Consider the following 14967-nt stretch of genomic DNA (forward strand, 5'->3'; position numbering starts at 1 on the left):
GCAACAAAAATTTCATTACACTACAACTTAATATTGTTTTTTAAAAGCACATACTTTGTTGGGAAAGAAAAAAAACAGTAGTTTAATAATTCACATTGACCTCCACCAACCCCAAAAGTTCCACGTTACGTTCTAACAAAGGCAAGATAAAATGATGGACCAGCCTCTAATACTGGTGACATACAGATCTTTGAACGTGACGTACCCACAGTGTGTATCTGAGGTATTTAAAATTTCAGTTTGGGTCATGTTTCGATCTTACTCAGTGGCTCTGATTGATGTCCTCATCCAGAGGCGATAACCCCGGTCGAGTTGACTGTAATTCTCTAAAAATTCCTCTCAGAATACGAAATACTTGTTTAAACTTGGTGAAATGCATTACTTGCTTTGAGTGTTTGAATGGGAGAGATGTATGATTATCTCACACATCTTTGTAGCCCGGCCAGGCTGGGGAACAAATTGCCCTGCTGGGACCACTCATGATGTGGTTTTTGGATTGTGTTGAAGGTTGGAAGATGAAGATCCTGTTTGAATGATGGTAGGTTCTAGAAAACGGAATGGCCTTAACGTATTTAACTGTAGTGTTAAATAAAGGTTAACAGATGTAGGGTGCTGCACTGACCGCTCCGTCTACTGTATCTAATTCTGTTGAAAAGCAGCTGTCAGTCTATTTAAGTATGGAGAGTTTCCACTGAATGAAGCCACCAGAACACCAACAGTCTTTCCAATGCCTCAAAGGTCACTAAGGTCATCGGATGAGTCAGAAGAGTGGCCTCCGGTAAAACGATTCATGACATTTTGACACTTTTTCTCCAATGGCACCACATGATGAATGAGAGATTTCGAGAGAAGGAAGAAACATATAAAATTGTATCCACTTTTCTACACTGTTGTTTATACAGGGGTTATCGTAGAGTGCTGTGAAGCATCTTCAGCCCCTGTCAGAGTCATAAATGACCACAGAGGGAGACAGGAATAAAGAAACAGCTGTTTGTTCTGTTGGGCTCCCACGCGCAGACACATGGAAACTGTGAGTACACCACCGCCTTCAGCACAACAAGTAGGCTTGAAAAGAGCGAGGCATTCAAGCGGAAAAATGATAACATTCACGTGGCAAAGGTCAATGGTGAACAGAGGGTTGACTTCTCAGCCAAAATTCTAATATTCACTTCGAATTGGGGGCAAAAGTCCAAACTCCAAGGCTTAAACACATGAGTATGCCACAAGTACAAAGTGTCTTTTCAATTATCAACTCTAAAATCCAGCCTCTGCACATCAGTCAAGAAGAGAGCAGGTTGTTATGTTTAGCTGTTAGCAAACAAGCAGGTTTTAGACCAACACACGTCTGCCTTAAAGGAGTGCTTTTGTGCTTTTGCTTGCAAACAGCAAAATAGCGTAGTGACACTGTCATGTCATTGTTCATCGATGGGCCAGAGATATTCTAAGGTGAATTCTCATAGACCATATTAAAGACAGAAGTGTTGCCATCTGTTTGCAAGATGAAGCTGAGAATGAAGAGTGGTTTTAGAGGTAATACCCATGGAAGACGACAGGCTAGGGGCAAATATGGTGAGAAATATAACAGGTGATGGAACACTGCTCATAATCTACAGCTGGACCATGTCTTAGCAGCATGGTTGCAAGTAACTTCAGTATCCACCATCTCCACTATACTGTAATATGAAATGATAATGAATCCACAGTAGTATTACAAACCCATGTCTTCTTGGGTTATGTGAATTTTAGGCAAAAAGTGACAAAAAAGGGTAAAAAAAAATACTGTAGCTTTACAACATAACACTGGCTACACTTGTGCCACTATCTATAGACCAGCAGTGCCGATGAAGCTCAGACAGTTTTGTTTAAACAGGCAGGTAAGATGAATGCACTGCAAACACATCACTGAGAAATCAGGGATGGAAAAGGGATGAAAATTTAAGCAGTAACAGACAATGCAAGCAATAAAAGTGTGTTACAAGTGGAAAGCTATCCTGACAGCCAGCTATCATCCAGAGGCTGAATGGAAAACTGATTTCTTTCTTGCCCAGATACGCCTTTAAACCTTCAGGTGACTTATCCTCACTCACATAAGAGCAGAAAGGCTGGCAGTAATTCAGCAAAGCAGTGACGTGTTACTCCAGCAACATGTAGATACATGAAAAAAGAAGAGGGGCTTGGTCATGACATCACCAATAAATCACTACTCTTCCCGTCAAAAAAAATATTTTTTAAATGATGTACTTTATGTATGAAAAGCCTATAAAGGCTATAAATTTGCTTTTATTGATCTGATTGGTAACTGGGTGACTGGATTTTCATCTCATGAATTCAAGCACTTACCGGAAGACCTGGCTCTCCTTTGGGGCCTCGGAATCCATCTTCGTACTCGTAGAAGAAGTCTGGACCCTCGTATCCATAATCGTAAGCCCCCATGTCGACGTCATCATAGCTGTCGTCCAGATCGGACTGTTCTGAGCTGTCCACCTGATCCTCCCTGTACAAGGTGGTGCCATTAACCCGTACATGAGGAAGGTGATTGTTGTGGTGAAACCGAGTGTCAGCAGTGCCAATGACCGAGTTGTTCCCGACTCCTTCTTTCCGTTGACTTTCTCTTTCAGGTGAAATCAGGCCTGGGGTTGTGTTTTCTACAAAAGCACCATCATCCTGGGGGGTACTTTCTTCTGGAAACTCTTTCCTGCTACTCAAGATCGTTGTTGTGTAGGCAAGATCCAAAACTGCTTGGTCACCCACAGCTGAAGCAGTTGAGCTGTCGGACCAAGGTGAGGATGTTGTGTAGTCGGTAAAGAAATCCAATTCAGAACTGTCGCTCTGGTCCTCCTCAAAATATGGTACTGTCGGGCTCAGAGCTGTGTCTGGGGATAAACTCGTGGCAGACTGGTTGGGGACCGCTGTGGTTTTCACGGGGTTTGGATGGGTCGATACTACTCCAACAAAGGGCATCGTAGAAGGACTAGATGGTTGGTCATTCGCCTCTGCATCCAAGGCATGGTGCGGAGAAGGCGATCGGTAAGTGTCGGCCAATCTGCACTGTTTTTTAAGGTAGCTGCAGTAGTGCGCAGCAGCAAGAGCTGAGGGATAAATATCTAGTTGGCAGACTCGACCATTAAATGCTGCCGCTTTGGAGTTCATCCTGCCCAGAGTGAAGAGACCCCCAGAATCCCTCAGTGCCTGAGATCTTCCTAGGGTGTGCTCCTGCTGCTGCACCGCACCACAGTCCGCGTAAAAGGTCACTGAGCGTGTGCGAACGCCAACGGCAAAATGGTGCTGGCGCCCATCCTGCCAGTTGTAGGTGAAGTAGATGGAGGCTTTCTCTGCTGTGTAAACCACCACTCTCCGTGGCAGCAGCTGAATGCCAAAACGGAGCCTGTCTCTGCTGTCCTTAACACTAAAAAGAAAAGCATTGTTTGCTCGCCAGGAGCTTAGACTAATGACAACAGAGAACTCCTCACCAAACTCTGCAGGGAACAGACTTTCTGCTGGGGCCTCATAGAGGGAGTTTGAGTCTACTAACACCCCATATCCAGCTACAGGAGGGGTTAAATATGAGGGAACAGTGGTGTGAGGGGTCAATGGTGAACTTATCCTCCCGTAGGGACGGTCTGTGTTTTGATCTGTAAGCCCCAATCGATAGAGGATGTCGGCTCCTGAAAAACACGGAAAACACTTGATTAGGTTGAATATTCAGATATGGAGTCAAATCACAGGTGTAAAGCCTTCAAATCTGGAAACAGTTAGCAATTTTAGCTCAACTTAGCCAAGCCTCAAAGATAATAGTAGCAAATAGTAGCAAAGTTAAGTATATGAAGGGTTTTCAAACAGGTGATTAATCTGTCAAAACGTGGGGACATTGTTGGAGGAATACAGCTGCACTGATCATCGCTGATCATCTGGACATGTCTGTCCAATAGGGCATTTCTCATATTAAGTTATAACATTTATAACATGGCATCTAAATGCTCTTAAACTGGACACATCTGGTTCACAAGACGTGTTCAGAGATGAACACGTCTTTTGTTCCATTTATTTCTGGTTAACATTTCAATGCTATGCTGCTCAATCTAAAGGGTCAAGTTACCTTTGCTGTTTAACATTACTGGACCACTGAGTCAGTGCTCCTGGGAACTGTGTGGCTTAATTTCTCATTTTTGTATCTTTTACTACAACAGTCAGCTCTGGTGACGCTGGCCTCACACTGTTGTTTGGGGGGAATTAGCTTTCAGCCAGCTGTTGCCCAGATGGGCAGAGGACACATGAAGCCGAACTATGAGACAGTCAACTGAGTTTTTTTTTTTACATGAATCCGCAACCAGAGATTGATGAGAGCAGCGTTTTCTCCAAAAGGCCGTCTTTTTTTCCCATGCCCACAGGTGATACAGTGAAGAATTTATGCAGCGTCTGCTTGTGCATGAGTGATTGCATAAGAGAGAAGGGACAGACAGATAGATCTTTGATATAATAAATGATCATTCATTTAATGTTTCATTTAATAATTTAATGTTTTTGACAACAGAAATGTTCTCTAAATTAAATTCATGGTGAATAAATCCAAATTTCAATAATCTAAAATACACCTAAAAGGATTTACTGTATGTTATGATTTAAGGAACATGATGAATTAAATTCCTGGTTTTATGATAAACAAATCAACATAAATGGTGAATTTTTTTTTAATGTGCATTGCCACAACCTATAGGGCTGCCAGAAATGTGCACACTGATAAAGAGCCAATTCAATGTGTTTGGTAAATAATTAATCCAAAATAAAGAATTGAGGCACTAGCCACAATTGGTTTGTTTGTTTGTTTGTGCCTTAGTTGACAGCATGGATATCAAACGATGACATTACGAGTTCAACAGCAGCAAACAAGACCAGGAGGTTACTGTAACTACTAATTCAACAACAACAGTCTGAACGTTTGAACTTTACAGGTATGGACGACGTGAACACAGAAGTTCTGACCTGTGACAGTTTGACAGATGAGAGTTAAGGGCAGGTGAGGGACCTCTGAGGTCAAAGGCCTTGGCTTCGAAAGGGCGCACAAATATAATGTAGACTGCAACACTGGCCTTGACTCCTTTTTACTCCCAATTTGTGCAATATCCTGCATCATTAGGAATGCATTAGTCACTATAGGAGACCATCTCAATCATCCCAAGTTCAACAGCTGTCCGGTCTTCCTGATGTGTCTTCCAGTGTAACAGAAGTGTCATTGAAGGTATCATTGATAACTCCTGCAGTCCTTCAGTGGCTGTCATACAACAACCGTGTATCCGCAGCCCATCTGAGCATGCTCTAATACATCCTTGACATTCTTTGCCCCAGGTAACATCAGCGTAGATTCCAATTAACCTGTCTCATATGTGAAGACAAGCTGCTCTTGCACTTTGGGTGCATTCCTCCCCGTCGTCCTCCTCCTCCTCCTCCCTTTTACGACGGATTAATCGCAATCTGAATGGACTGTTGATGGATTAATCGCAATCTGAATGGACTGTTTATAGAATAGGAAGGAATGATGTCTTTCGATTCACTACGTTATACCATTCTTCTCTGTAACGTTCCTTCCTTCAGGGAATTAGCATCTGAAGGAGTACGTTGTCAAAATTCAAACATCACAGACCCATGACAACACTGTGTTGTATTGACTTGTTAAGGCCTCCTGAAATGTATGTTGGAGCCGGACCAGGTTGCTAATCTGTCGTGTTTACTCTGCAGGTAGCTGGTTGGCACGATCTGCAAACATCTGTGGCACAAGGTGTGTCCTGGATTACATAAATCCTGCTAGCAGATTGCTCTCTCTCTCTCTCTCTCTCTCTCGCCCTCGATCTCTCTGTTCATGCTTCTCACAGGGACACCACACCCTTGGTTTTGTCTTACACCAACATCACCAGCTTAAATTGGGTGAAGCTACAACAGGCTAATTCTACAAAGCCTCATCCCCTACAGCCCCCGCTTCCTGACCTCACCAGGAGTATGACCTCATCCTGAACATCTGACCGCAGCCACTCGTGCTTTTGTTATGTCATCCTCCCACATCTCCTTTGTCTGACCGATTCCTGGAGTGACCCTCTTTAGCATCTACCCCACACGTTGTGTGCATGTGGCACAGCCTGGACTTATTTTGATCAGGCACAGATGGGGGCACTTAGACAGGAAACAAGACATTGAAGATAGTTCGGGTTGAGAGGCTATCCTTGCAGCCCGTACCTGCACGCTGAGGCCTGAAGTGCAAGAGCAGGCATGCCGACACAGAGGGTTCTAAATCTGAGTAGGAGAAAACATGCACCTACTGCAGTTTGGTGTGTATCTACATTGGCTCCTGGATGAATTAGAGAGAAATAAATCCCACCTAGATTTCAGATCTTCTTCTGACCCCCAACCCCATCCCATCAATGAAAACAGTCATTACTTGCAGTCCTAGTGGTCATGTGATTCAGTGTCAGTTACCTTGAGCTAGGTAGTCTTTGTCTCCAGAGAGCACTGCAGAGCATACTGACAGGAGCAGGAAAAGGTTCCACCTAAGGAAAAAAACACACAAAGGGTTAAAATTTTAGTTTTAATAATGTAATAGTCATTTTATATATATATAATAGTCATCTTGCGTTATTATAATTATTGTTATAAAAAATTAAGAAGATAATAATAATTATGATAATGATTGACCCAAATTTCAATGCAAAGTTGACATTTTCTATCTACTGCTGTTCTCAGGACAGCTTTCTTGCCAAAAGAAATGTATTGAGGGATAAAGGGATAAAACAAACAAAAAAAAGAACAAGAGAGGAACTGATGTGGAAATTGAGTTTCAATCTGCTTTTTCACCTATTCTTTGGCCTAATATTTTCAAATGTTCCTTCTGTTTTGAGAAAACAAATGATTCAGATGAAGCTCGATACCAAGAATGTGTTAAAAGGGTTTGATCATTTTCACAGATTTCCATTCACATTTGGTTAGAACTGTGATATTTGCTCTGATTTCAATTCATATTGTTTCCTTTTTGAGTGTTAAAAAACAAGAACAAGAACTATAAGCCAACAGTCAGGTCAAACACTGACAAGTGTACAGAAAAAGAACTAGTCTCTTGACGGGTCATTTTTTATAGGTAAGAAGTCAGCATGAGTAATAGATTTGTGGTAAATTAATAATAAAAAATGATGACAACGACTTGGCTCATTTCAACATAAACAGAAGTCCTGCCCAGAAACCAGCCGCTCAGAAGGGAAGCTACAGATGCTATTAAGTAACAGAGTGGAGGTAATTCAGATGAAGAAAATGAAATGTTCTGCCAAACATCTTCACTTTCTGTCTCTTCACTACATCTAAGATCTATCTCCAATCTGTACAAAAAACTGTGACACCAAATTTGGTAGAAGTTTAACAAAAAAAAACAAACAAACAAAACTGATTTAAGACAAAAGACAAAACTCAATGTCATCCCTGGGCCAAACACCTAGCCTTCAGTGAGGTTGCTCCAGTCATGTTTATACATGTTACCTTTGAGTCAATGGGTCAAACAACAGAAGTCTACAGCGTCTTAAGTGTTAATTAGAACCAAGACAATAACTTTTAAGGACAATTAATTCACTCATTTCGGGGCTAAGCGCTGAAGGCCAGTGATGAAAATGTCATTGTGACTGTGGTGTCAAGTGAACTGTGCAGTGAATATTTTTATTGTTTTAATTAAGACGTTGTCTTTTATATAGTGACTGAATTTTAAAGCTTCTGCTGATGTAACGTCTACACTTCTTCCTGATTTACAGTCAGGATTTCAGACTTACTTTGGTCTGCACTAATACTGTAATGATTCTACGATTAACCAGAAAAATAATCCATTAAACTCTTAAGGCTGCAACGCCCTAAAAGTTGATCCAAATAATTAGTGAGAGTTAGGAATTTATCAATAATGGGTCCAAAAAGGGCAGATACGACACCCATCATTTATTATGATGACATTAAAACTTCATTATCCAACTATACCAATTCTATGGGAACAACAGCGCGTGGCGTCTAATGCTCTCCGTATGAAGCTCTGGTTCTGAAGTGAAAAATACAGAAATAGAATGTTGGAGTTTCCTCAGACCAAATGACTCACAGTTTTAAAGACTTTCAAGTTGACTGCTGCAGTGCTACCTTACTGGCTGGAACATCACACCATGGCAGATTGATGTCAACCCCTGCTACACAAGTGCTGACTTCTTGAGTGTGCAGATTGGCTTGAACTTTAGAAAGAGACCATGTCAAATGATTTTAGTCTAAATATTCCTCCATCCACAAATTAGTAATTCACTACTGTCTGGAGGAAAAACGGCTTTGAAATATCCAAGTAGTTCAAATATCCACCAATAAAATCCCATCTTTTTTTTAGATCATGACCTAAAAAATGCTGCTCCCAGACAAACCTCCAGCTGCACAACAACATGACCTTTTTGGGTGACAACCAATTATTACTGACTTAAAACAGGAGTCTGAACAAAAAATACAGGAATCTCTTAAAGGCAACCTGATGCCTCTGTTTACAAAGGGATCTGTCTTTTGACCAAATGTCGAAAATAATTTCAGTGTCACATTTAATGGTTTCCAGACATGTTGTTTATCTGGATGGCAGATACCAGTATGATGATGCTCACTAAGGCCACTCTGCTAGGAGGTCACCAAGTGTCATTAATTCAAAGGTGATGATGAACAGGTTTAGTGAACTATTATTCTGTGTAAAATGTATGACCACTGGATGGTCAACTTTGACAATAAGTGACCCCACCTGTAGGTGGCACTGCCCACCATGAACCATTTCCATGGTTTTTTATAGCTGTTCATATTTTCACATTTAAGCAATTCATCAGTATCAGGTCTGATACCTGATTCAAATACTCATTCCTAATTGCTTTTCACACCCAGCTTTACGACAGTCTGCTGGTGTTATTTGTTTTCCTACTGCAGGTCAGCGTCTCATGGGTATTTAATTATAAGGCTGAGACAGACCTGACCAAGTTCTTCAAGGTGTATAAATTAAGTTTACTGGACAGCAGGAGGCAGTGCTCTCAAATCACTCTATATCTGCAAAATACCTTTAGTCTTCGGAATCGTTTGAAAACACCGTCAGTAAATAAAGTCGCTAAAAATAAAAAAGACTGAATATAAATCAGATGTTGCACAGTTTTAAGTGTTTTCAATCTATGCTGTGTAACTCATAGCAATGCAGTCAAACTCTTACCATCTTACTGACGTCTTGTGTAGAAAATATCACGCTACAGAGTTAAGAAAATATTATGGAAAAGAGTGGTGATCGTGCCAGTGTTTGCACAGAAACAATGGCAATATTTAAAAAAAAACAATGCCTTCAGTCGCAGAATTACGCCCCATGTTACTTTTTTTTACACTGTGCAGAAATAAATAACAACATTGACATATTTATCATCAACAGACTGGGAGCATATTCTGTATATTAGCGTTGTATCAATCACACTGACAGTTGTACTTCAAATACAGCTGCTGACGCAATCAGAGAAGGATTCTCTCTGCTGCTGTGATGACTTTCAGCACCAAAGACACATGGAGATGGTGGGCTTGTGCTTTCAGATTGTTGTTACGTAACAATCCTCCCCAAAAAAAATGCCATCAATCACAGAGGCTGCTGTCTGAGTCTAAACCTTCGGGGATCCTTACGTGAGTATGTTAGCTATGAAAAGCATTGCCATCTCTGGGGATGATGTGGACTTGTGGAAGAACTAGAATAACTGAGTCAGAAGGAGCTACTGATGTTTGAGTGGCACTGACTGATCCACATCTACAGACACAGGATATAATGAAGGAGAAAAGGCCTCGGGAGAAACGTCCTGGAGTGGGACAGTCACCTGTTCCTCATCGAGAAACTGGTGCAACATTCCACGGCCGGGAACGCAGACATATCCCAAGAGCAGGAAAATGCAAAGGGGAAGGGGGTAAGGGAGAGGGTAGGGGTAGAGGAGGGAGGTGGAAGGGAGGGAGGGAGGCATAAGAATAAAATCATTCAACTGTTGTGTGAGGATAAAATTGATGTTCATATAACCAGAGAGAGGCTGGTTATGCTTAAAAGTTGGCAAGGATTAAAAGTAGACCAAGAGTGAAAAATAAGACTAAATATAACACTTTACATTCCCTTCTGTAGAGTGGAGTGGGGCCATCTGATGCTGATTCAAACTGGGGTTTTAAAGCTCTCTCTTTGACTGTCTATCAGGCATTCTCTCCAATTCAGGACAATTTAAGGCTTTGCGTAAACTCCGCAGCTGAACGGACTCAGGTTCAGCATCAACACTTCCACTCTGATGTAAAAAAAGTGGTGAGAATTATCCACCTCTCTAGCACGACATAGCATCCATTTGCCTACTTTCTGTGTCAGCGAAACACGATAGTCCTCACTGTTTAAGACGTTGAAGGCCAAGAATATCAGATATCAAGGGTCACTGAGGAAAAGGAAAGGATTCTTCTGTGACCCGGGATTTGCTTCTCAAAGTCTTTCATTGATGGCATAGTACTAGCAGTAATGGTGGTAGTATAAGTAATCGTGTTAGTGGTGGGATCACTTAGCTGGTTTGCTAACTCTTAGCTTTGTGTACTATATGCATGATTCATGATAAATTCATTTTTAGCCAACTTCTATTCAACTAACAAGTTGAAAACCTTTGTATCCCGAAAACTTAAAAACGATCTTTGTGTTACATCTTGCGTTGACTGTTTTCTATCAAACAGGAAACAGTGAACACATCAAACCCTCATCAACATCACAGCCTGCATGGAGAACAGCACCAGCTCCACTGTAGAGCCTTCAGTTCTGATTAGTTTCTGAGGAAAATCTGAGTTTGAGTGACAGCACACCATGACATGCCTCACAGTCCAAGCACTTAATGGAACGGGCTGCTGAAAGCAAAACAAAGCTCCCCAAACACTCCAGTGTTGACTAAGGGAAATACCAATATGTGGGGAGGGGGTGTCATGTCAGGACTATAAATAATCATGATTTAAAACTCCCCTCGGCGATGAATCACTGCCGCAGTAACAGTCCCTACGTTTCTCCCCCCAAAATTAACTTGGAGTACTAACAATGGCCCATTCAAGTGGGGAAGACTCAGTGAGGCAGAGTGGAGAATTTGGTTTGGCAAACGGGAGCAAAGTCACTCACGTTGTGTTGACAGTCCTCGTAAGGAGAGGGAAACAATTTTCTTTATGCTCATCACTGATGATAGACATGGGACATGTCAGAGGTACAAACATGAACTGGCAGGTTGGTCACTGCTGCAGTCAGCAACAGTCTAGAACAGAACAGAAAAATAGAGTAAAGTAAAAAAGAATAGAACAAAGTATCTGCACTACACAGCAGTGCTGTGAAATTAATTTTGGTTAGCAGCATTTTAGTATTTGGACTAGGATTGTTTTCAGAAAACGTAGTCCTACTTATTTGGTTACAACTAATAAAATCTAAGGTTTATAATGGCTGACCATGACTTTGTAAAGCTTCTTGGCAGATGACTGGCTCAGAATGGCCCAGGTTTAATAGAGGTGGGAATGACTTAAACCATGACATAGTACAGTGAACAGGTGCAATCATAAACACGTACTTTTAAATGGTTGATGATGAAGTAAGCACCTGAAAATGATCACTATTATCTCCCATCTCTATCAAGCGTTGCACACGCGCACAGGTTTCTCTCCGTATTAACATCTCGGTTTCTGGCTAATCAGGTATTCTATTCCTTATGCTTCGCTTCTCAATATCAACCACAACATTCCTGTGCACAACTGGTGACTGATCCGCAGCCAATAACTGCTATCACTGGCCACGGTTCAGCTTTAGCACCTGTATCCTGGAATACGCTAAAAGCACTAATTGAGCTTGTATTCTTCCCAGGTCCAAATGGCCGTCAGCGAAAAATAACACCTTTACAACGCCAAACTTACAGTCCCTTATTTGTAATTCATGTAATCAGCCGGGCTTGAGAAACACTTCCTGGGAATTACAGTTCCCACAGCATCAACGCATGAAGCTGTGAATCAACATTCATCCAGTTTCCTGAGCATCTTTAAGCTGCACGGTTTGTGTTTGTCAACTCACACAGATTACCAATCTGGAGTCAAGAGGTCAGCGCGCAGTAGAGTAAAGATTGACTCTGTCTACAGGGCGGCCAGCAAACAAAGGGTTGTGAGTAAACTTCAACTGCCCTTTATTAGTTTGCCCTTTTCCCGTCACAGGTGGACGTGCAGATGTTAGGAGGGTTAAACACATCGCACTCAGACAGACAGGCCAGGAGTCTTATCACCACCGCTGAGAGGAAGGTGAGTGAGAATATTACAGTGAAAATACAGACATTCTGTGATCCAACTGTGTGTTGTTGTTCAAGAGTAATCAGGTTTACAAGGGAAAAATTGGCTTTAAATTTAAACAAAATGATTTTGATGTTTCAAGAGAAATCAGGAAAAAATTGGATTTAAATTTAAACAAAATGATTTTGATGAAAATAATTTTGTTTAAATTTAAAGCCAATGTAACGACTCCACTGTCCAATGGACTGGTTCTGACAACCCACAGCCACATGCTTTTCTAAAACAATGTCTTAAGGAGAACATATTAGCTGATCACGACACTACAGTACATAATGTGTACTATTTACCACCTCAGAAACACAAATGTGCGAATTATAGTCACGTGCCTCGTGAAAACAACAGACGTCACAACGTTGAACATGGATGTACTATAACCATTTCGAAATGTTGTTACTTTCTATTTTATTTTGTTTAACTTCAAATACAACATAATGGCCAAGTGGGAACAGTCCCGTCACTCGGTCCATGATTACTTTTACGGCCATCATTTTGAAATGAGATGGATTACAACATGTTTCTCAACTACTCTGCAAACAATGGAAAACAACAGTCTAGCTCCATAAAAAAAAATTTAAAAATTATATCACCCAAATGTGGCAGCACTGGTGTTGGTGGCTAGGCTTTATTTTCCTGCAAGAAAAGGTGGCTAGGCTTTATTTTCCTGCAAGATTTAGAGAGTACTGACAAATTACAACCAAACAATCCTTTTGTGTATTTGCAATTACACTGACTGGTGATCAAGTCGGGTTGAACATGTGTGTTTATTTAATTTTTGCATCATGGTACTGAGCTCAGAAGTAGACGTTGGCATTTGAAGGCCCGCAGCCTCCCACAATCAAACTCACAACACACCATGTTCATGTAAAAGATGTGGCTCACACGCAGTACGCAGCATTTTCTGTTCAGCTTTATCATCTTTTTTTCCTCTAAATGGGATTGTTATTTACTAAGCTGCCCAAAACTTTCTACTGCACAATACTTAAAAGCAATTCCCGTTCATTTTGGTTGTTTTACAGGCATCTACATCAACTTTGGTTCCATGGTAAATAATTGTTATTAGCAAATTAAAAAACTGTATTTATCCACTCCCAGAAACATTACTACAGCACGTCAATTTGCAACTTAAAGACTTGGAGATCTTGGAATCGAACCCCCGACAACCTGATTTTAACAATGCACTGATCACATAACTACAGCCACAGAAGACTCCTGATTGGCCCTTGGTGTGATTTAGTGTGAATGGCTGTCCGTGTCTTGATGTCCACCCTGCGATCAACCGCTAACCCATCCTGATAGACAGATTAACATTAAAGTCCATGAGTTCTAGCAGCACCGCTGTTATTAACAGCTAGTTATTTTCTTGTATGCTGTGACTAACATCCACAAGAACAACCACACCATGTGTCCAAAACATTATTTGTGTTGTAATTACGACAACATCCAATTAATAAATATGATTAATGTGGTTTAGTTTCCACTCTGCTGCAGGATGTGTTAAAAAAAAACCCCGGCTGGTGTTCTACAGATGTAAGGCAGCCACACAACCTTCCTTTGATACAAAGTGTTTTTCTTTCCATACGCTATTTTAATAGTCATCCTCCATTAATAGCCCCGATCGCTCCAATGCACAAGTGTTTCCCAGATTCACTTCCTGAAAAACTCATCACTGAATTTCCTGTGTTTGCTGGTGGCAGCTGAGGGAACTGCGCACGGTCTCCGTTCAAGCGTCAGTGTTGGTGTAGTTTTGACTCTGCACAGCCTATACACACCGCCCAGCCACTGCCAGCAGCGTCTGTAACAGTAGGTGATTGTCTGCAGCTCAGGAGCTGGTGAAGCATTCACACACACACACACACACACACTGCTTCTCCAAGTGGATTCATGAGGAGGACTACACTTGTTCTCAACATAATGATCTCATTCCCAGGGCAAAGAAAACTGCCCTTTGGGGGATTTAGGGCTACATTAACTTACACTAAGCAAATATATCAGCAGAGAATAACAGAGGGCTTCATGAGCTTGGCTCCATCCCATGTGTTATCTTCAGGAGCTGCATAATAGGCCACAGACTTGACCTCACTTCTGGTGACACTAAATACACTTCCTGTTGAGAGGACTGGGGAGGCAGTCACTTATCTCCAACCCTGCAGGGGCAACTGAATGTAACAGGACAACAAAACCTGCATGGTGGATGTCAACACTGCACACGTCCATGAGGAATGTTTAGGTTTAGAGGCACTACGTACACTGCAGAGTCCGCAGTTTAAAGACTAAACACCATGACAGACTTTGATTCATCTGCGGGAGCTCCAGTCCAAGACCAACCAAGCTCACATTTACGATAACATCATCATCAGCCGCTGCAACAGACATGGTGAATGAGCACAACTGCTCCCCAGACATCCTCATCCATCCAGGCTTTTTACACGCTTCGGTGTTTATTTCCCGGCTTAACATAACTGTGTGAGTGAAAGACAAACGAAGAGAAGAAGAACACTCAGAGGGAGCAGAGCCATGTAATGTTCAGATTCATCATGGGGGGGGGGGGGGGGTCTTTTTTAGGCTGGTCTTAGGGGGGGCTAAAAACACGGTGTG

General features: G+C 41.7%; 1 protein-coding gene across 1 annotated transcript in view; it reads right to left on the reverse strand.

The window, feature by feature from the left end:
* The window catches only part of col24a1 (collagen type XXIV alpha 1 chain), a 69291-nt gene that overhangs the window by 52971 nt on the left and 1353 nt on the right, over positions 1-14967 (reverse strand). Inside the window, exons 2-3 of the mRNA XM_025054106.1 lie at positions 6466-6536; positions 2341-3665 (exon numbers count right to left, since the gene is read on the reverse strand). Of these exons, the coding sequence (XP_024909874.1) occupies positions 2341-3665; positions 6466-6536 (1396 nt within the window). The remainder of the gene's footprint in view (positions 1-2340; positions 3666-6465; positions 6537-14967) is intronic.

This window comes from Cynoglossus semilaevis, chromosome 2, assembly GCF_000523025.1.
Source record: "Cynoglossus semilaevis isolate Cse_v1.0 chromosome 2, Cse_v1.0, whole genome shotgun sequence".
In the NCBI taxonomy this organism is placed as follows: domain Eukaryota; kingdom Metazoa; phylum Chordata; class Actinopteri; order Pleuronectiformes; family Cynoglossidae; genus Cynoglossus; species Cynoglossus semilaevis.